The sequence below is a fragment of the Mastigoproctus giganteus genome, chromosome 7 (genome assembly GCF_048544385.1).
Source record: "Mastigoproctus giganteus isolate SK-2022 chromosome 7, ASM4854438v1, whole genome shotgun sequence".
In the NCBI taxonomy this organism is placed as follows: domain Eukaryota; kingdom Metazoa; phylum Arthropoda; class Arachnida; order Uropygi; family Thelyphonidae; genus Mastigoproctus; species Mastigoproctus giganteus.
In genome coordinates, this window is record NC_143581.1 from 105,060,238 (window position 1) to 105,082,149 (window position 21,912).

Genomic DNA, 21,912 nt, shown 5'->3' on the forward strand with positions numbered 1-21,912 from the left:
ACATATATATATATATATATATATATGTATATTTTTTTTTTTTTTTTAAAATATTTATATCCCTTGTGTTTCTTTAAATCCAGCTTGGTATTGGTACTGCTTAAATTACCTTATATATTATTATCTTCAATACTATACAATATATTTTATATATATATATATATATATATATATATATATATATATACACACACAAAAAAAAGAATTATAATATTCCATGAAAACATAAATAGTAATTAAGAACTGTACTCATATTTAATATATTTTAAATGCTTTTCAGCTCAACTTATTAAATAATTTATGAATAGCAATTCAGCACACTTCCAGCAATTAAGAAAAACTGCAATTGCTATAGGTTGGTTACCTATATGTTTTTGCACATGCTATATAAATTAAAAACTACATATGGATTTTTCTGAGCTGAATGTAATGTAAACTATTTCTGCAGATATTTTAAAATGATTACCAAAATTATGTACACAAAATTACTTACAAAGTTGATGGTTTTTAGGGAGGGAAGGAACAGCTGTCTGATTCAAAGGTCCTTCACTTTTCAAAATATTGTACCAGTCTACATTATTTGTGTACTATAAAAATAAGAAATGTTTTTACACACACACACAACCAGCTTATACAAATATTTTATCTTCAATAAATTCTAGCATTAATTATTTAATCTCAAAATTATTAATATTAATATTTAATATCTTAATTATTTAAACACCTCATAATAATTATTATATTTAAAATGTTTACTCTTGAACTTCAAAACTAAACAGAATAAATCTTTTCATTTGCAGTACTGACTAAGTTAAATTTTGAACCTGTTCAGAAATGTAAAGTTCTGCATACTTTAAAAGTAATGAATAATAATTTTAATCTAAATTATGAAACTATATACAATGTGTGATCAACAAGTTTGGAGACTAAAGCAATATTTGGGAAATGAAGCTTACAAGCTAGTCAAATGGATCTCCTTCAAAATAGTCTCCTTTACAGAGAGGCCTTTTTTGCGAGATATATTCGGTAAGTATGACAGATTGGCAACCACAGTGGGGCTTTACGTGCCTTATGCAATTGCCATAGATCTTTCTTTTTTTCGGGGGTTGGAGAAGGTGGAATCTTTCACTGTGAGACCTTTGTTTCTAGGTCACAGCCATAATTCATCACCAATAATGATGGAAGAAAAAGCCTGTCTGCAGCAACACAATGATGAAGATTCTAATATTCAAGAACTAGCTTGCCTGCCCGCCTCCCTCCCTCCCTCCCTCTCAGTGATCATCAGTCAGGATGCAAAGCACAAACTTGTTTAAAACAAGTCTGATGGCTTCTGATTAGAACACAAATGTGAGAAATTGAATTCACCGTTTTTTGAAGTTGAAAGGCAGCCAGAGAGAGCAAAATTTTCAACAGACAAGACGCACTCTTTAAATCAGTGAGCAGCAACTTTTAACTTGTTTGGTGACTCAACGAGACGTAGTAATAATGAACCAACATTTACATGAATTACAATAGTATACAAGAATTTTGGGAGCAGAGATAAGGAAGTGATCTCTCTGTATAAGGCAATTGTCAGGCCACACCTTGAGTGCTGCATACAGGTCTGGAAGCCTCATTTTAGGAAGGATGTAGAGTTGCTAGAATGAGTATAAAGAAGGGCAACAAGACTGGTGAAGAGGACAAAGAAGTGCTCTTATGAAGAAAGGCTTAAGTTCTGCATTATTTGTGTACTATACTCAGACCACAAATTGCAGCTTCTGGAGACTAGGCACTTGTGAGGCGATCTGATTGAGGTGTATAGGCCTTGAATGGATTGAGCAGGCTCTATGCTGATGGATTCTTCCTCTTGCTCAGATTACAACCCTGAGGGGGCATAGATTCAAATTGAGGAAAGACAGTTGTAGAAGAGATGTGCAGAAGTTTGCCTATAGCCAATAGATAGTTGATTGCTGGAACAAACTTCCATCTGTTGTTGTGGAAGTTGATAGCTTAAATAAATTCAAGGCAAAACTAGACAAACATTTCGAATGAATGGATCAGTGAAATGGGAAGATTTTTTTTTGGCAGATGCTGTATAAGATTGCTTTCTTGCATCATGTGCCTCTACTAATGCTAATGGGCATGCAGCAGAAGTAGCTGTCTATGAGACAGAGTGAGGAGAGACTCTGTTAGGGGGAGTGATTAATTAACCTAACTGTACTCTTTTGAATGGAATCTAGAAGCCTGAGAGAGGTTTTCGGGGTACCATCCCAATTGTGGGAACAATAATCCAATAATCCTCAACAACTGTTTGGAAGAAAAGTAATGCCAAGAGCAAAAAAGAAAACCCACTTTTCTAGATGCAGAGGAAGCAATATTTGTAATGTGTTTATGCCAAGAAAGATTAGAAGTCAAGATAATCCTCAACAGAGATATATGATCTTGCCTAGAAATCGGAGTGTCGTTGAAGATAAGCATAGGAGCAGAAGAGTCCTTTTTTGCAAGATATAAAACAGGACTGAGTTTTAGATGGTGAAATCAACTACGTTATCCTTGTCCCACTGGGGAATTACCTGGAGATCAGTATTTACAGAACTGGTGGTGGATATCCAACAAGTTAAAGCTGCTTGTGCAGGGCAAGTTTTCTCAAACTGGAAGGTGGAATGCAATGTGCTATGATCAGCAAGACTATGGATAGGATTTCGGGTCAATGGAAGAGGCTCATTAATATACAAAAGGAAAAGAGTGGGAGAAAGAACTAACATTGGGGAACACCAATATTAGCAGAGAAGAAAGAAAGCCATCCCTCACCGTTAGGAGCCATCTACCATCACACACAGTGAGCGGTAAGAGAGAAAACTGGATACCCAATTACAAAAATAATTTGACAAACCATAAGATGGAAGCTTATTTAGAAGACCTTTATGCTTGTTTGTTTGGTTTTTATTGGCACATTAGCACCTAAGGCTATAATGCGCCAAACTCAGGGACCTTTATGCCAAATATTATAAAAAGCCTTTGAAATGTCAAGAGCAACTGTTTGAGTTTCACCTGGACTAGGAGGTGATCTGATTGACGTGTTCAAGCCTTTGAATAGATTGAACAAACTCAGTGCTGATAAGATTCTTCCTTTACTCAGACCACACACATGAGTGGGCACAATTATTCAAATTGAGGAAGGACTGAATAGATGTGTAGAAGTTTGCCTTTAGACAGTGATGGGATTGATTGTATGAACAAACTTCCATCTGTCATTGTGGAAGTTGATAGCTTAAATAAATTCAAGAAAGAAATAGCAAAACTATTTATTGGAGGGAATGAATAGGTGAAATGGGAGGTTCTTGTTTTTTTTGTTTTTTGCTGATGCTATATAAGCTTGCTTTCTTGCATCATTTGCCACTTCTAATGCTAATTTATCCGAATTTAGTCTGAATTAGTACACATTGAATGGAGCGTGTTCTACATGTTTTACCATATTTAAAAATAGTGATTTTACTGAGCAGTGAATCTGCTTAAAATTTTGCCAAATTAGAGAAAGAACATTTTTTTAATCTCCGAAAAACGCTTTTAACTTTTCACGGGCGACTGTTGCACCTTTTCTGATTTTGACACAAAATTTGCTGCAAATTCACTGCTCAGTAAAATCACACATTTAAAATGTGATGAAATACCTCAATTCAATGTGCACTAATTCAGACTGACTGCAGATAAACTGGTTATTCTAGCATTAACATGTCTAGATTAGTCACTGAACTTGTTTTGACAATCCCAACTCAATGACGACACAATTTCAGTCCCTAAACCGGTGTTTCCCAACCTTTTTTTTTACCATGCCCCACCGAACTCTTTCTAAAATTCTGATGCCCCCATGTAACATATACATATTTTTTATATTCAAAAATTGAATTATTCCCTAAATGAAGCCTAATTACAACTTGTTCAGGACACAAGATTTAGATTTTAGGAAGAAATCATTAGGAAATTATTAAGAAAAAAAACAGTAAGTAAATTTTCAAAACATATAATAGACAACTAAAATTCAAGTACAAAATAATTTATATGAAAGATTTTTCTATAATATTTTAATTTTTAGTAATTATTATTTAATTGTTTAATAATTTCAACGTTCCATGTGAAGTCACTTCTAGATGAGTGAGAATTTAGTGAGACCCTTGTGCTTGATGCTTGTCGCGGAGAGATTTTATATTGGGCTCCAATTTAGTCAGCTTCAGTCTCAAGTCTCCCCGTTTTGTGATATCCAGTCGATTTCTTTTCTTTAGTAACAAATCATTTATGGCACTAAATCCACATTCAGCTAAATATGAAGATGGAAACGGTAACAATAGCTCTCTTGCAAAGTTGGTTGAATTTGGGTATTTAATTTCTGTTTCATCACAAAGCCATACCATCGCTCCTTTTATATTGAATAAAGTTTTAACTGACTCATCATTTTGCATTTCTGAGAGTTCTTCTTGGTACTGCATTGATACATCAGACAAATCCACTAACATTGATTGCATCATCCAGGTTGGAAAATCAATTTGTTTTAAATCAGAAAACCTTTCTTTTAAATCAGCAGACAGAATTTTCAGATGATCGACAATAACAAGTATCAGTCACTTCACATTTTTGCAGCCAATGAAACTTCAAAATTTTTGTTACAAATATATTTTTGACATAATTCAATGAATGTAATGAAACCAAATATCTTCGCTTTTGCATCGACGAGAGTTTTATTTGTTCCTTGAAGTTGTTTATTTAATATATTTAGTTTTTCAAAGATATCGGCTAAATAACTCACAAATGCTTTACCATCGACCGTTAACAGATGTTTCATTTCAGGTTTGTCACTTAAAAAGTCACTAATAGTATCAAATAGGTCCATAAATCTTTTCAAGCAGTTCCCTTTCGAGAGCACCTTACTTCAGTGTGAAGTAAAAGTCTCACATGGTCTGCATTTTGTTATTCACAAAAAAGCTTGAAGAGACGCTCACATTTGGCATTAGCTTTAATAGCATTTACACACTTTATAACTGATTTTAGTACTTCATTAAGAACAGGCGAAATATTTTTAGCTACCAAGTTTTCCCTATGAGTAACACAATGCACAAGAAGCATTTCTGGATTCTCATCTTTCATCAATTTTAAGCAGCCATTTTTCTTTCTTTTTTACTTGCACTACTCATTTTACTGTGCAACTGAAATAAATAAATATAAGATAAATCAAAAACTAAAAATAAACTATGCATTAAAGTTAATTTAATTTTATTTTAATATATCAAAATTAATTATTAGTATGCTTTTTGAATGAATAAGTCATACAAATTACTGAATTCAGGCTATTAAATCTGTGGTCTCTGTGAACAAGCAGATAAGCCTAATTTGTCAAAAATGAGATAAGTGCACTATAATAAAGTATTTATTATTTACTATTATGTTGTTTGTTTGTTGTTTGGTTTTTAGGAGCATTAGCAACTAAGGCCATATTGCTCCGGGATATGCGGTGGTCATTCCCTGACCTTTCCGCTTCCTCCGTATTTGGTGGTGACGGGCTCGAACCCCGGTCTAATCAAGAAGCGTGTGCTACGCACTGCTGCTCCTTCCCACCTGGCTACGGAGGTGCCTACTATTATGTAACATGCAGATATCTTCGTTATTGTAGTTTTAGCGTGCGTAATAAATATTTGTATATTCGAATATATGCATGTTTATATGAGAGTGTAAAGTTTATTTTTCCTCTCCCGCAAATTCGAGTTTTTGGACTTATTTACTTATTTACTAAGACCACAGAAATATACATATACGACAAATACATACCACTGTGTATCACGGTTCTTCATTAATAATAATTCTGTGCACAGACAAAGTAATTTTTTATTTTAATCTCAGATTGCCAAACCTATCCAAATGTACAGTCACGACGCCCAAACGAGCGTTTGTATGAAAAGAATTACCTATTTCATATAACATGCGGAGTTTGTGGTAGGCTGCAGTATACAACCACTTTGCTTGCGCATTGCGCATGCCATAAGCAATCATCCAATACAGTATGTACTATTCACTAGACATAGTAAGCAATACTCTCTGAGCAAACTGTAGTTGATATTACTCCAAACTTTCAAGTGCTGCTCTATAGAAAGTACAACATTTAACGAATGCTTATTTCAAATTGAGATACCAACAATTCTTCTTTTGTACAAGTTAAATCATAGTAGGCAGTTGTTTTAAACTCTAGATGAGCAATTTTTGAACTGCCCCCCTGAACAATCAAATTTCCCCCATGTGGGGCGTGGGACCCACGTTGGGAAACACCGCCCCAAACTATCTGATAACACTTCATATATAATATAATAGCTTTTGGAATTTAAACCTCAATTTATCAACTACTCTTCATTTCATATTAATAAATAATGGAAGTACAGAAAGAAGGATTAACATAAAATACTAAAAGCCTTCAAGTGTAATGTTCAAATGGATACTTAGTATGGAAAAATATAGGTAACTCTTTCTGATAAAAAATTTCATATGAAAGTTATATTTTCTTTTTATTCTAAGGAAGGTGCATACTAGCTAATGGCATGATACAGAAAAAATTGAGGAAAGAAGAGTGTCAAATACATTAGAAACAACTGTGTAATGTAGTGCTAGCAGGGAAGACTGTTTTTACTGGGATGGGAGTCCCATCCATGTAAAAACCTTAAATAGAAGTTGTGAAGAAGTCCCATCCCTTAAATAGAAGTTTGGCAAGAATTTATGTTGATGCTATCAAAGCAGCATTAGGAGGATCAGCAAACTGCTAGCTTAGGAGGATACACAGAATAATAGATTAACTATTTTATTGCATCCACTGGAGGTAGCGGATACAAAACCAGTGGATACAATGACCTGTACTCTGGTTGTCCAGTTCACTAAATACGGGTAGTTTCCACTGTCAGTGCACAATGCACAAAATCCCGCATCCACAGGAGACAATGCTATACCTGTGGATGCCAGCAAAATCCTATACCAGGCTGCTGAGTCCTGGGTACCAACAAAAAATAAAAATTATTTTGCACCAGTGGACTCACACCAGAACAATATTCTGTAACTACGGACTACAATAATTTAAAGATTCCTGCCATTTTGTCAAACAAAATTCAACAACGCAAAAAAAAAAAAAAAAAAAAATCAAAGCACAAAACAGCACAAGCATACAACATAAACTTATATAAAAAGTTTCCTCCTCAAGTTACTCATAACTCTTAATGCATTTACAATATCACAGATGTTCCTTCCTCCTCAAGCACAGAGTAGATTGACTCAAATTAATTCTTCAATTCCAGTCTTAGGACTATATTTGCACATCTTATAGAATTATAACAGATTTAGTCTCCAAAATTTTTACTTTTACATTCTTCAGGAACCCTGTTTCTAACAGTGTTCATGCTATATCTAACAGTGTCCATACATGCTCTTCAAATGATCTCAACAGTTACCACCAGCTTTCAACACAATTTGGATTCTAATAACCTGTAACTTGAAGGCCACAGTAATTCCAAGAGTATTTCCACAATATTTTAAAATTTTACAAATTATATAATATACCATTGTGTCACATTTTTAGGTTTGTTGGACTAATGGGAATTCCCCACTGACTGGAGATAAGGAAATGTACCTCCAATTCACAGAGGTGGATCAAAGGGTGACATGAGTAATTACAGACCTGTTAGTTTAACTTTTGTTTTGGAGTCACTAGTTAAAGAAGCACAACAGGATCATCTAGACAAGACTGTAGTGATAATTCAGATACAGCATAAGATTGTTAAGGGGAAGTCTTGTCTTACCAATTTGATTAGATATTATGATGTGGTTACAAAGGAACTGGATGCAAAAAAAATCATTTTGATATCATATACTTGGATTTTGGGGCTTAGAGGGGAACAGGTATTCTGTGTGTTATCTGCCACTCAGTCTAAAAAACTGATAGATCCAATATCTTTCTATTTCAGAAGAGTTGGCCTGCCTCCCTAAAATCCACTCATGCACACCTTCTCGATGGTAAGCCCTGTTACGTCACTTAGGAGGCAACGAACGTGTAGAGTGGTTCTTTTCAAAACACCTGGTCAGCATGAAGAGGAAAAGACCAAACCCTCCACCACATGACAGCACAACGAAACAAATGGCCCTCAGTCTCCAGCAGCTCCCACTCCCCCTCTTACGGCAGCGAGAGGATCAGAGTGGAAGCAGAGGGTGCTAAAAATCTCTGGGTACAACCAGACTGCCATGCACGGAAACTGAAATGGCCTGTTACAACGTAAGATCGCTCATTGGTGAAGACAGGATATTAGAGCTGGAAAAGGAATTAGAAAATGTGAATTAAAATATTATCGGTTTGGCTGAAACAAGATGAATAAATGAATCACTTATAAGTTTATCAAGTGGAAATCTGCAGTACATCAATGGGAACAGTGAAAAGAGCTAAGGTGGAGTCGGCTTTCTGGTCCATAAAGATATAAAAAACAACATTTTGGAATTCAAAAGTACATCACCACGGGTGTCAAGACTAATATTCAGGATTTATAAGAGGTACAAGCTAAAAGTTATAATGATTTATGCACCAACATCGAGCCATGATGATGAAGAGGTTGAAGAAATGAACACCAAAATTAAGTCTTCTAGATGAGCAGAAAATCCACTACACTATCATTATGGGGGACTTCAATGCTAAAGTTGGAAAAAGACAAAACAGCACAGAAAGGGGAACTATAGGAAATTTTGAAATTGGTGAAAGAAATGAAAGACTTGTGGAATTTTCAGAATCTGAGGATTGTCAGTAATGAACACTTTTTTCAAGAAAAGGGTGAAGAGAAAGTGGACACGGAAGAGTCCAAATGGATTAACAACTAATGAAATCAACTTCATCCTCACTAACAGAGATATATCGTGAATGATGTTACCATCCTGAACAAGGTAAATGTTGGAAGTGATCACAGAATGGTAAGATGCACACATGATATAGATGTAAGAAAAGAAAGGAAAAAAATTGACTCGAGTAAATAATACGAAGGTCTTTGAGATAACAGAAGAGGGGAAAGGGCAGTATGTACTGGAACTTAAGAATAGTTTGGGCTTCTGCAGACTGCTCAGGACCAAGATATAGACGAGGAATATTACAACTTTCTGAAAGTGATAATGCCAAGAAACCTATAGGTAAAAAGAAATCCAAAGAAGAAAAAATTAGTCAAGAAACACTTGTCATGATGAACCAAAGGTGACAATTGAAGAGCAAGATAAACACTGACAAGGAGAAAATTGAGTATACTGAGTTATGCAGTTTGAAGGCCACAGTAATTCCAAGAGTATTTCCACAATATTTTAAAATTTTACAAATTATATAATATACCATTGTGTCACATTTTTAGGTTTGTTGGACTAATGGGAATTCCCCACTGACTGGAGATAAGGAAATGTACCTCCAATTCACAGAGGTGGATCAAAGGGTGACATGAGTAATTACAGACCTGTTAGTTTAACTTTTGTTTTGGAGTCACTAGTTAAAGAAGCACAACAGGATCATCTAGACAAGACTGTAGTGATAATTCAGATACAGCATAAGATTGTTAAGGGGAAGTCTTGTCTTACCAATTTGATTAGATATTATGATGTGGTTACAAAGGAACTGGATGCAAAAAAAATCATTTTGATATCATATACTTGGATTTTGGGGCTTAGAGGGGAACAGGTATTCTGTGTGTTATCTGCCACTCAGTCTAAAAAACTGATAGATCCAATATCTTTCTATTTCAGAAGAGTTGGCCTGCCTCCCTAAAATCCACTCATGCACACCTTCTCGATGGTAAGCCCTGTTACGTCACTTAGGAGGCAACGAACGTGTAGAGTGGTTCTTTTCAAAACACCTGGTCAGCATGAAGAGGAAAAGACCAAACCCTCCACCACATGACAGCACAACGAAACAAATGGCCCTCAGTCTCCAGCAGCTCCCACTCCCCCTCTTACGGCAGCGAGAGGATCAGAGTGGAAGCAGAGGGTGCTAAAAATCTCTGGGTACAACCAGACTGCCATGCACGGAAACTGAAATGGCCTGTTACAACGTAAGATCGCTCATTGGTGAAGACAGGATATTAGAGCTGGAAAAGGAATTAGAAAATGTGAATTAAAATATTATCGGTTTGGCTGAAACAAGATGAATAAATGAATCACTTATAAGTTTATCAAGTGGAAATCTGCAGTACATCAATGGGAACAGTGAAAAGAGCTAAGGTGGAGTCGGCTTTCTGGTCCATAAAGATATAAAAAACAACATTTTGGAATTCAAAAGTACATCACCACGGGTGTCAAGACTAATATTCAGGATTTATAAGAGGTACAAGCTAAAAGTTATAATGATTTATGCACCAACATCGAGCCATGATGATGAAGAGGTTGAAGAAATGAACACCAAAATTAAGTCTTCTAGATGAGCAGAAAATCCACTACACTATCATTATGGGGGACTTCAATGCTAAAGTTGGAAAAAGACAAAACAGCACAGAAAGGGGAACTATAGGAAATTTTGAAATTGGTGAAAGAAATGAAAGACTTGTGGAATTTTCAGAATCTGAGGATTGTCAGTAATGAACACTTTTTTCAAGAAAAGGGTGAAGAGAAAGTGGACACGGAAGAGTCCAAATGGATTAACAACTAATGAAATCAACTTCATCCTCACTAACAGAGATATATCGTGAATGATGTTACCATCCTGAACAAGGTAAATGTTGGAAGTGATCACAGAATGGTAAGATGCACACATGATATAGATGTAAGAAAAGAAAGGAAAAAAATTGACTCGAGTAAATAATACGAAGGTCTTTGAGATAACAGAAGAGGGGAAAGGGCAGTATGTACTGGAACTTAAGAATAGTTTGGGCTTCTGCAGACTGCTCAGGACCAAGATATAGACGAGGAATATTACAACTTTCTGAAAGTGATAATGCCAAGAAACCTATAGGTAAAAAGAAATCCAAAGAAGAAAAAATTAGTCAAGAAACACTTGTCATGATGAACCAAAGGTGACAATTGAAGAGCAAGATAAACACTGACAAGGAGAAAATTGAGTATACTGAGTTATGCAAATCCATTAGAAAGAGACTCAGAGAGGATATAAGAAGATTTAACGCAAAAAAAGTAGAACATGTGTTAAGGGAAAACAAAGGACTTAAATCAACAGCCATGAGCAGTAATACAGAAAGACAAATGATACTGAAACTGAAGAATAGTGATGTTGTATTTATAAATAGCAGAGAAGGCATAATTCAAATAGCAAAAGACTACTATAGAGAATTATACAAGGAGCGAGGGAATGACGCCAGCAGTGGGGAAGATGGATCGCAAATTAGTAACACATATGACATACCCGATATTCTTCTGATGAGGTAGAACATGCATTGAAGAAAATGAAGAATCAGAAAGCCCCGGGGGAATATGAAGTTACTGTACAGTTGTTAAAATTGGGAGGAAGAGACATGACACAAAAACTGGCAACATGCTTCACAAAATGCATGAGACAAGGTGTGTCACCTAAGAAGTGGAATAATGCAATCATAGTTTTGCTGCATAAGAAAGGAGATAAATCAGAAATTGGAAATTATAGACCAATTAGCTTGTTATCCCACATATACAAGTTGTTCACAAGGATCATTACTAACAGATTAGAAAGAATACTTGATGAGAATCAACCGAAAGAGCAAGCTGGCTTTAGGAGAGGATTCTTAACTAGGGATCATCTTCACATAATATCACAGCTAATGGAGAAAGCAAACAAATATAAAACACCATTAAGCCTGGCATTTGAGGATTATGAAAAGGCATTTGACTCTATACAGCATAAGGTAATGTTTCGGGAACTGGAAAGACAAGGCATAGATACCCCCATATATTATGATTTTGAAGATAATATATGAGAATGCTACCTCCTTTATTGGACTAGACAAAGACAGTAGGAAATTTAAAATTGAGAAAGGAGTTCGACAAGGGGAGACAATATCTCCAAAGTTGTTTACTGCTGACCTTGAGGAAGCTTTCAGAAGAGTAGACTGGTCGCAGGAGTCAATGTGAATGGAGAGTACCTAAACCATTTACGATTTGCCGATGACACTATGATCATAGGCCACGATCCCAAAGAATTAGAGGAAAATCTTAATCAGTTATGCACAGTTAGTAAGGATTTTGGACTAAAGATGAATATGGCTAAAACAAAAGTAATGATGAACAAGTATGCCACAGAAAGGGACGTAATGATTGAAGGAGCAGTAATTGAAAAGGTGGAGTCATATACTTATCTGGGACAAGTCATTAGCTGTAATAATGATAAATGATTGGAAGTCAAGAGAAGAATAAATTTTGGATGGATAGCATTCAGGAAATATAGTCACATACTGAGGAGCAATATCCCAGTTTGTCTGAAACGTAAAATAATGAACCAATGTATACTTCCCACCATGACTTATGGAAGTCAAACTTGGGCACTCACCAAAAGAATGGAAGAGAAGCTGAGAACTACACAGCGAAGAATGGAACAAATTATATTGGGAATTAGACTCTTAGATAAGAAGAGAAACACATGGAATAGGCAGCAAACTCAAGTAAAGGACAATTTTATCAAAATTAAAGAACTAAAATGGTCTTGGGCAGGATACATGGCTCAAAGACATGACAACAGATGGACTAAGAAAATAACAGAATGTTACCCAAGAGGGTTTGAAAAATACAAATCATATGAAGAGGTTACAGATAAGATTGTAAAGGTTGCAGAGCTATGAGAGTGGTTCAATAAAGAATTGCCCTCATCTACTTCCACATATCGCTGAGTAATGATATTTTGTGTGTAGCATCATACATATCTCTGTACTAAAGGTGCAAAATTTCAGCTGTGTCTTAATTTGTTTTTCTCTTACAGAGCTGAACCTGTGAGAAAGTAGCATCATGGACAAAGTTGAAGCCAGAGCTGTAATCCGGTATCTGTTCTTGAACGGGAAATCTCCTAAAGAAATCCATGAGGAGATGACTGCTGTACATAAGGATGAAGCCCCAACCTATGGCATTTTTAAGCACTGGCATAGACAGTTTAGGTGTTGTCGGACATCAGTTGAATCTGAGCCCATTCCAGATTGTCCCTATTCAGCCACTGATCACAGCATGATCAGAAAAGTGGAGTCGCTAATCATGGAAAATCACCGGATATCTGTGCATGAATTGTCCCAGGAGGTAAGATTAGTGTGGGCTCTGTTGAAACAGTCCTTCATGACCAATTCCATTTATGGAAATTGAGTGCAAGATGGATTCCTTGATTATTGACTGGTTTCCAGAAGGCTGATCGACAACAGAAATCATAAGAGTTGTTAGCACTGTGCCAAAAAAATGAGGAAGACCTCTCTTCTTCCTTATTTTAGGTTTATCTAATCACTCAGGAAGAAAGTTGGATACACCATTTCGTCCCTGAAAATAAAAAGCAGCCCACTGACATTGATAGCGACATTGATTCTGACAACGATGCTCGAGAGATAAAACTTACTGACATTATACCTGTCTCCTCTCTTTTTTTTGTAATTTTATAATTTTGAATTTTTTTTAAATTGAGTGCTTTTGTAATTTTTCCTGTGCACGAGATAAAAAATTGAATAAATACAATAAATAATTCTATTTACATGTTCATTCAGCATTTCTTTTTTGAGTCAATTCAGCAAGCGCAGTTGCTGCACAAACATAGGGAAAACTCTGACTTGCATAAAATCCAACCTATGTAGCGTTCCGCGGAACGCAACCCTTGACAGGTGATTGGTCTGTACTTCATCGGGTTTGTGGTGTCTCTGTCCTTAGCTTTCAGATAGGCAATTCCTTGAATCAGAGACTCAGCCACTGTGTCATGGTGCCTTAACATCTGAGTGAGCTGCTTCACTATGAGTACATGCGTGTGTGGCGTGCATATGTGGCTTGTGTGTGCGCGTGCACAGCTCAACTTCTTGTACCAGTAATTTTCATGTTTCTATCTCTGAGGTTTGCCGGTTACAGAACTTCCTGATCAACTGCTGTATTTCCTCCTGAATCTCCCATTCTGTCATCTCTTGTAGGTCCTAGGTTTTCTTCTGTTTTAGGTTTATCTAGGCACGTTGTTATGGCTAACATCGCTGCTTCACAGGTTGTCCCAGAACTCCTCCAATAACTTTTGGTCAGGGGGTGTCTGTTGTCCTTCTCTTGTAAAATGTTCCTGTAGAAGGCTAGTTTTCATCAAATATCTATTTATCTGTTTTCTTCTGGGCACTCCCCCTGTATCAAGCAGTCTCTTGCTGAATGCCAGGAGGTTTTGCTTAAGGGTGTTAAGGTATTCTTCAATGCTCTAATTATAGGTCTCGTTTTTTCTGTGGCTGTCTATCTCGAAGATGACCTTCACTTTTCTGATCAACTTCTTACTTCTATTACCCCACTGATACTGGGTCAGTTGGCCCATCTTTACCCTTAGTTCTTCTATCTTCTGCTGTAGCCTTCTTTCCAAGGCTGGTGGTTCCTTGTCTTTGCATTTTGTTTTCTGTTGGTCTCTAGTGTTTCTTCCATTCATCCTGATGGCTGCTACAGTGACACATTAAACTGCTGTGCAAATAGTATCAAGCATTCAGGTAATCCAGTATTATTTGCTAATTGTCTGTGACTTGCTACAGGATTCTGTTGAATCTCTGCTTCGGTGTGGCATGGGTGTTTGTGGGGTTCATTCCCTCAAACTCTGCTAGGGCCTTCTACGCTTCTTCTATTCTGAATATCGTGGCCTTGTCTCTTTTTTTCAATTTAGTTGCACTGGGTTGTGCATCTTGTATATGCTATTCCTCCTCTAGTTCTTGTTCAGTTATGTCCACATTCCTTGTTCTTTGTAGTTTGGTTTCTCACATCCTGCTTGATTTTTTCCAAGATTGCAGGAGCTTTCAGGTTCTTCATGATGATGATGGTCCATCTCTGGTCCACTATTCGCTGACCAGAACAATCAGAAACCATCCCAACCACCTGGCATGCGCACGTGTGTGTGTGTGTGTGTGTGTGTGTGTGTGTGTGTGTGTGTGTGTGTGTGTGTGTGTGTGTGTGTGTGTGTGTGTGTGTGTGGTTTCATTCTGTACATTGCCATATCAATCTCTAGCTTGTTTAATTCATAATATAATCACATGATGAATATATTCATTTCAATGCTCTACTTCGTGCATTGGCTCTTTCTTCCTTCCTGGGTGGCCACTAGCACAGTTGTACAGGAAGCACTTCCAATTGGTTGGGCTGGGTGGTCTTGTTCTTTAGTTGTGGTAGCCATAAAGAGGACAGCACCACTTGCTCCACTGTTGTCCTTGGGAGACAGTCTCCTGAGGAACACAGTGGACTTATTATTATTATGCCTTTTTCTCCTTATGGGATTTTTTCCACCACCTGACAGGTACTGGTACCAAGTGCATGGGGGCTGCCCAGTTACTACTACTATTATTATTATTATTATTACTGTTGGTTGAGGAACTCTCTGAATATCCTACTGGTGCTTCAGGATCACAGCTTTCTGGAGTACTATGTAAGTGTTGTCCAGGAGACCTACTGCAGTTAAGTTCTTATGGAGGCTTGCTGGTGGTTGACATGGTGATCAGGATGACTATTACTTTTTCTGTATGCTACATTTCTTTGACTTTCTGTCTTAGGTCTGTGTAATTCCAGTTCTTTTCCTGATAGATTGTTCTGGAGGTTGCTAGCACTAGGCAATGCTATGTCAACCAAGCGGGTAGCCATTACTTTCTTGTTGAAGAGAGTTATGTCTGTTGTGTGGGATATCCCGTCCATTATTATTATGGTTGTTGTTGTTTTGAGGGTTTTTGGCACAATATCCTCCTGCATCTTATTTTGCCTGCTGAAGTTTGAAGCCAAAACTAAATTAATAAATCTTCCAAATTATGACTATTCAGAGACAATTATATAAATTTATTCATTTTAAATATTGAAATGGTTGTTCAAAATTTTGCATCATTGCCAAGAATTTGTGATAAAGTTAATGGTTCCTGCAAGTTGTATAGAGGGATAAAAGCTGTATTCTGGATACTTGACTGTTGAGGCATATCCTCAATGAAGAAATATGCCTGATTGTTAGCTAGGATTAGCAGAATGAACACAGAGGATTGTTGTTGTTGTTGTTGGAGGTTTACGGTGCAAAGGCAGCTAAAGGCCATTATGCACCAAACAATGGTAGGAGTTACCAAAATGTTATTAAAAGTGAGATGTGTATTTCGTGGGATTTAAACACTATATTCTATCATAGCATTTTATCTTTTTAGAAAAGTAAAAACTGCATCAATGTCAGACCTGTCACCTAAAATTTGTTGCAAAGTAGATATGATTTGGGCTGCATGGCTTGATAAGAAGGTGGTTTGCCGCACTCCATTATAGAGAGGTACAGTCAACTATGATATGCTGGACTGTTACCTGAGCATGGCAGTTTGGACAGAAAGGTGGATCTGAGGAAGAAAGAAGATAAAAATGAGTAAGGTGTGTGTCCTATTCGAAGTCTTGTAAGCGTGACTTTTTCCTTTTGGTTCGAGCAGAGGCTATATGGCCATGACTGGAGATTCGGTTTAATCTGAAGGAGTTTGTTGCCTTCTTCGTTTTGCCAGATGGTTTGCCAGTGATCCATACTTTGCCTTATTATAAGACTTTTTTGTCAGTGAAAGGGATTTTGAAAGAAGCATCAAGTGGTTCCACAGTAAATTTGGCTGCGTGGTCAGCACTCTCATTGCCGGGTATGCCAACAGGGCTAGCAACCCAACAAAATTTTACTTCTTTCATGTCCTTAGCTAGGTCAGTCAGCAAGTTATGAATATTACCAAGTAGGTAGTTATGTTTTCTTGGTTGCTGTAAAGTGAGAAGGACACTGAGGGAGTCGGTAAAAATAACGCTATGGGTAAACTGATGCAATTTTATAGTTTCCAGGGCCATTTGTATGGCACATAGTTCAGCAGTAAAGATGCTGCATTCTAAAGGTAATTGACTGGAGATTGTGGATGATGAAAGATGAAAGCAACAGTCAGTTTTGGAGCCATCAGTATTGTTGTCGTTGTTGTTGTTACTTGGTTTTTAGGAGCATTAGCAACTAAGGTCACATTACTCCGGGGATATGCGGTGGTCATTCCCTGACCTTTCTGCATCCTCCATATCTGATATTCACGGACTCGAACCCCGGTCTAATCAAGAAGCGTGTGCTACGCACTGCTGCTCCTGCCCACCTGGCTACGGAGGCACCAAGCCATTAGAGTATATCTGGGCATAAGATTCATATTTTTTAATTAGAGATTTATTAAGCAGTTTTATATTCTGTGGAGCAAAGAGTACTTTTCCCCCACTCTTGCAGGGACAGATCGCATGCTGCAAGACAGAGAGCCCATGGAGGAGCAGTGAAATTAGTGGTGGCTATTTTAGAAAGGTCTAGCTGCTAATTATCGAGTAATGAGTGAAGACGTATGCCAGCAGGTCGATTTATTGATGGATAAATGGCATACAAGTTCTCCCAATCTGGAGTAAATAAATTTTTCTACGCTGGATGAAGGGGTTGACTTTTGATTATGACAGCATAATTTAATAGTAAAATTTGTCTTTGTAGAGAGAGTATCATGAGCTTCAGCATAAGGGCTCTGTACTGGAGATGTGCAGTAGGCTCCAAGAGCAATGCATCCCAGCGTCTTAAGGTTTTTGGTGAATAGGATCCAAAAACCTTAAGACGCTGGGTCTAGCAGTGTTGTAAACCGGAGACCCATGGTCTAATTGTGATCTTATGATAGCATGATATAAATGGAGAAGTGTATGACAGTAGCACCCCATGATGTAACGGATAATACTCTCAATATGTTGAAACAAATTTCTTGAAACATATGATTCTAGGTTGTTTAATACGGTCATTAAAGGTCAATTTTTTGTCTAAGGTTAAGCCAAGAAATCAGATAGTAGGCACAACAGGTATTTCGTAGTTGCCCAGCTTCAGAATTGGGTCAGGATGGAGATTACATCTTCCACAGAAGTGAACTGCAACAGATTTTTCAGGTGATATGCGAAAACCGTTATCTGCAGTTCCCATACTGTTAAGAGCACCTTGACATTGTCTCTCAATCATTCTCATGTTTTGGGAGTGACAAGATATACTAACGTCATCTACATATAGAGTAGTAAACACAGTGGGTGGAATGATCTTTGATAGAGAGTTGATTTTTATAACGAATAGCATGGTACTTAAAACTGAACCCTGTGGAACGCTTTCTTCTTGGATGAAGTTACGAGAGAGGGTGGATTGAATGCGCACCTGGAATGACCGCTGTTTCAGAAAGTTCTATATGAACTGTGGCATATTGCCCCTGAAACCTAAAGTGTAGAGATCACGAAGAATTCCATATCGCCAAGCTGTATCAAAAGCTTTCTCAATGTCTAAATAAATTGCAGTCAGATGTTCCTTCTTTATGAAAGCATTGCGATTCTGGTTTTCCATCTGAGTCAAGAGGTCTAAAGTTGATCTACCTGTATGAAATCCACACTGCGAAGGACTGATAAGGTTATATTTGTTCAGCAACCAGGTGAGACGAGCCTTTACCATTTTTTTGCCTATACAGCTGGTGAGGGCAAGAACACAGAGGAGGGTCCACTCCTATAAGCAAATACAGACGAGTTGAATGGGAATCATCAATGCAGTCTCGCCAAAATCACTTCTCACTTGTTTCTCCTGTCCACAGTTATGGTTCTTTTTTATCTGTAGGAGTGGTTAGGCTGCATCTGGAGTAGTGTGTACAGGTCTGGAAGCCACGTTTAGATGAACGTGGAAGTATTGAAGCAGATTAGTCGGGGCACAAAAGGATATTCCTAACTTGAAAGACTCCAGGTATACAAATTTCAATGCTTAGAACTGAAGCACTGTCAGGAGACCTGAAGTGTTTATGGATTTAAAGGAATTTGATAAACTAAAGGTTGATGGCATCCTTCCATTTCTCAGGAAACCCACACAAAGGAACATAAACTTACTTTACCAAATAAGAAAAATGTGAAATAACTTTCTGGATATCAGGACATATGGGGATAAAAGGAAATTAAGAACTTGGTCTTCTGAAACAACCACTGCAAGTTCCACATAACATGACTACATGGCTACTAAACCACTGCCTAACAAAATGGCAAGAACTGGCAAAAACAAACAATGAAAAAATATCAAACAAAACAAAGTTGAAAATTGGAAGACACACACAAGGAAGTCAAGAAGAGAAGTTGTACTAGCCAAGATATGAATATGCATGTCACACATAGTTATCTAAATTGTGGCAAAGAACCTCCAAGATGTTAAGCATGGGCACTAACTAAACAGTTAAACATATATTGGTAGATTGTCCAAAATGTGAAAATGATAAACTTTCACATCCTGGGTGAAAATGAACATGTAACAGACATATTTAGCTTCCTGAAGACAACACCTACCATGCACTTAAAATGATAATGACATATGGAGAATAAATTTTTAACCTTTGTAAAAAGTGGATTTAGTTCCCATACAGAAAAAATACTACACCAAATGATCTGGTGCATTATGATCTCTGTTTTCGATGCATGGTTGTTTTGCAAACAGCAAAATAACCAACCAACCAACCAATAGACAGGCTGCTAGAACAGCTCATGGGGTTTTGTCAATGATACACAGGAACTTTGCAGAGAAGGAGATAATTATACTATTTTATAAGGCAACAGTTAAACTACACCTCGAGTATGGCACACACAGGTCAGGAAGTCTCATTTTAAGAAAGATGTGGATATCCTAAAATGCATGCAGAGAAGTCAACATAAAGGTGTACTCTCCACAAAAGACTTCAGTTCTGTAAATTGTAGCACTTAGAAATTAGGCACTTGTGAGGAGACCTAACTGAAGTGTTGAAGGTTTTAAATGGATTGAGTAAACTTAATGATGATGGTATTCTAATTCTTTCTTAGAAAACACCCACAAGGGAACATCAAATTAAATTGAAAAACGACGGGCACAGTATAGATGATTGAAAATTTGCAATTAGCAAGAGCAATTGATTGTTCGAATAAGCTTACATCTGATGATATTGGAAAAGTGGACAGTTTGAATAAATGAAAGCAACCATTAAACAAATAAATTATTAGAGAGCATGAACAGATGGTGTTTTTTTTCCCTTTTTTCTTCAGCTGATGCTGAATAAGCTTGCTGCCTTGCAGCATTTGATACTCTTAATACTAAGAATAAATAAATAATTGTTTCTTTCGCTTGTACTTGGCAAATCCCTGTGAATATATATTATTCACAGAAGTCCAAGAGCTCTCAAAGAAGGCCATCTCCTTATTCAGAGAACTCTATATCAGAATGTATAATTACTTCAAACAATTTTCATTTTCAGCTGCCTTGAGTCCTTTGCTATCTGTGTGGTGTGTAAACTGGTTCATAAAGAACAACACTAACTTTTATTAACTTTAACATAGAAAGGACATCCTCTTTAAGACAACTGTTTTAGAGAATATAAAAATATTGAATACTCAAATTTACCACAGTTATTTGTATGTAAAAATTATGGTTTCTTCAGATAAGAAATGGTTACCAACTTATAATAGCCACTTTAATATGTCTGTATAGCTGAAAATGCTTTTGTATTTATTGTTCACCTAGTTTTAGTGAAGATGTTCTTCTTCTTCTTCCTAAGAAAAAATGAATCACTTAGAAAACTCACTACACCATTATTATGGGAAACTTGTGCAGTCAGATAAGAAGTTCTCTGAGCAGGTCATGGAGTTTTTTGGAGCAATATGGCCTTAGTTGCTAATGCACCTAACAAACAAATAACATGGAGTTTTGTCAATGATATATAAGAATTTTGCTAGCAGAGCCATGGAGATGATTATACCTTTGTATAAGGCAATGGTCAGGCCACACCTCGAGTACTGCATACAAGTCTGGAGGTCTCATTTTAGGAAGGATACAGAGTTGCTAGAACAAGTACAGAGAAGGACAACAAGATTGGTGAGAGGAACAAGGGGATTCTCTTACCAGGAGAGGCTTAAATTCTGTCAGTTGCAGCATCTGGAGACTATTGCGAGGTGATCTGATTGAGGTGTACAAGGGCTTGAATGGTTTGAGCAGGCTCAATGCTGTGGGATACTTCCACTTGCTGAGATTAAGAACCAGAGGGAGGCATAGATTCAAATTGAGGAAAGTTAGTTGTAGAATAGATGTGCAGAAGTTTGCCTTTAGCCAGCGGGTAGTAGTAGCTGACTGCTGGAACAGACTTCCATCTGTTGTTGTGGAAGTTGATAGCTTAAATAAATTTAAAGCTGAACTAGATAAACATTTGGAGTGACCGGATGGGTGAAATGGGAAGGGGTTTTTTTTTTTTTTTTTTTGGCTGCTGCTGCATAAGCTTGCGTTCTTGCATGATATGCCTCAAGCTAATATGCTGTATACTGTTTACTGGAGATAAGATCACAATCAAGGAAGTGTGGACAAGATCTGTAAATGAATGTAACAAAGTGACACATGTTAAAGACTCCATCAACAGGTACACTGTTATCTCAATACAAGACATTGCAATTACTAACAACAGTATACCTCAACTGCCATTTTTCAGTCCATCTAATTTTTCCTGATTCTGTTCAAATAACACATCCTGATTATTTTTGTGAACCTTCTAACCAGCTTTGTATCTTTAGCAAACTTAGACATTAAACTTGAAGACATACACCAATGTAATTAAAAAGAATTCAAAAATATCACCAATTGTTATATTGTAGAAGTTCCAGTTCATTATCATAAACTGCAATCCTTTCTACAAAATAAAATTCACTTTATAACAACTCACCTCATTTAGTGTCAACCTTGTTACACATCAATCCTTTATCTCTAAACAGTAAAGT

General features: G+C 36.9%; 1 protein-coding gene across 2 annotated transcripts in view; it reads right to left on the bottom strand.

Moving 5' to 3' along the window:
• The window catches only part of LOC150083123 (retinoid-inducible serine carboxypeptidase-like), a 316,995-nt gene that overhangs the window by 153,406 nt on the left and 141,677 nt on the right, over nt 1–21,912 (bottom strand). For both annotated transcript variants that reach the window (XM_090377053.1, XM_090377052.1), the window contains exon 8: nt 494–587. In XM_090377053.1, the coding sequence (XP_090233179.1) occupies nt 494–587 (94 nt within the window). The remainder of the gene's footprint in view (nt 1–493; nt 588–21,912) is intronic.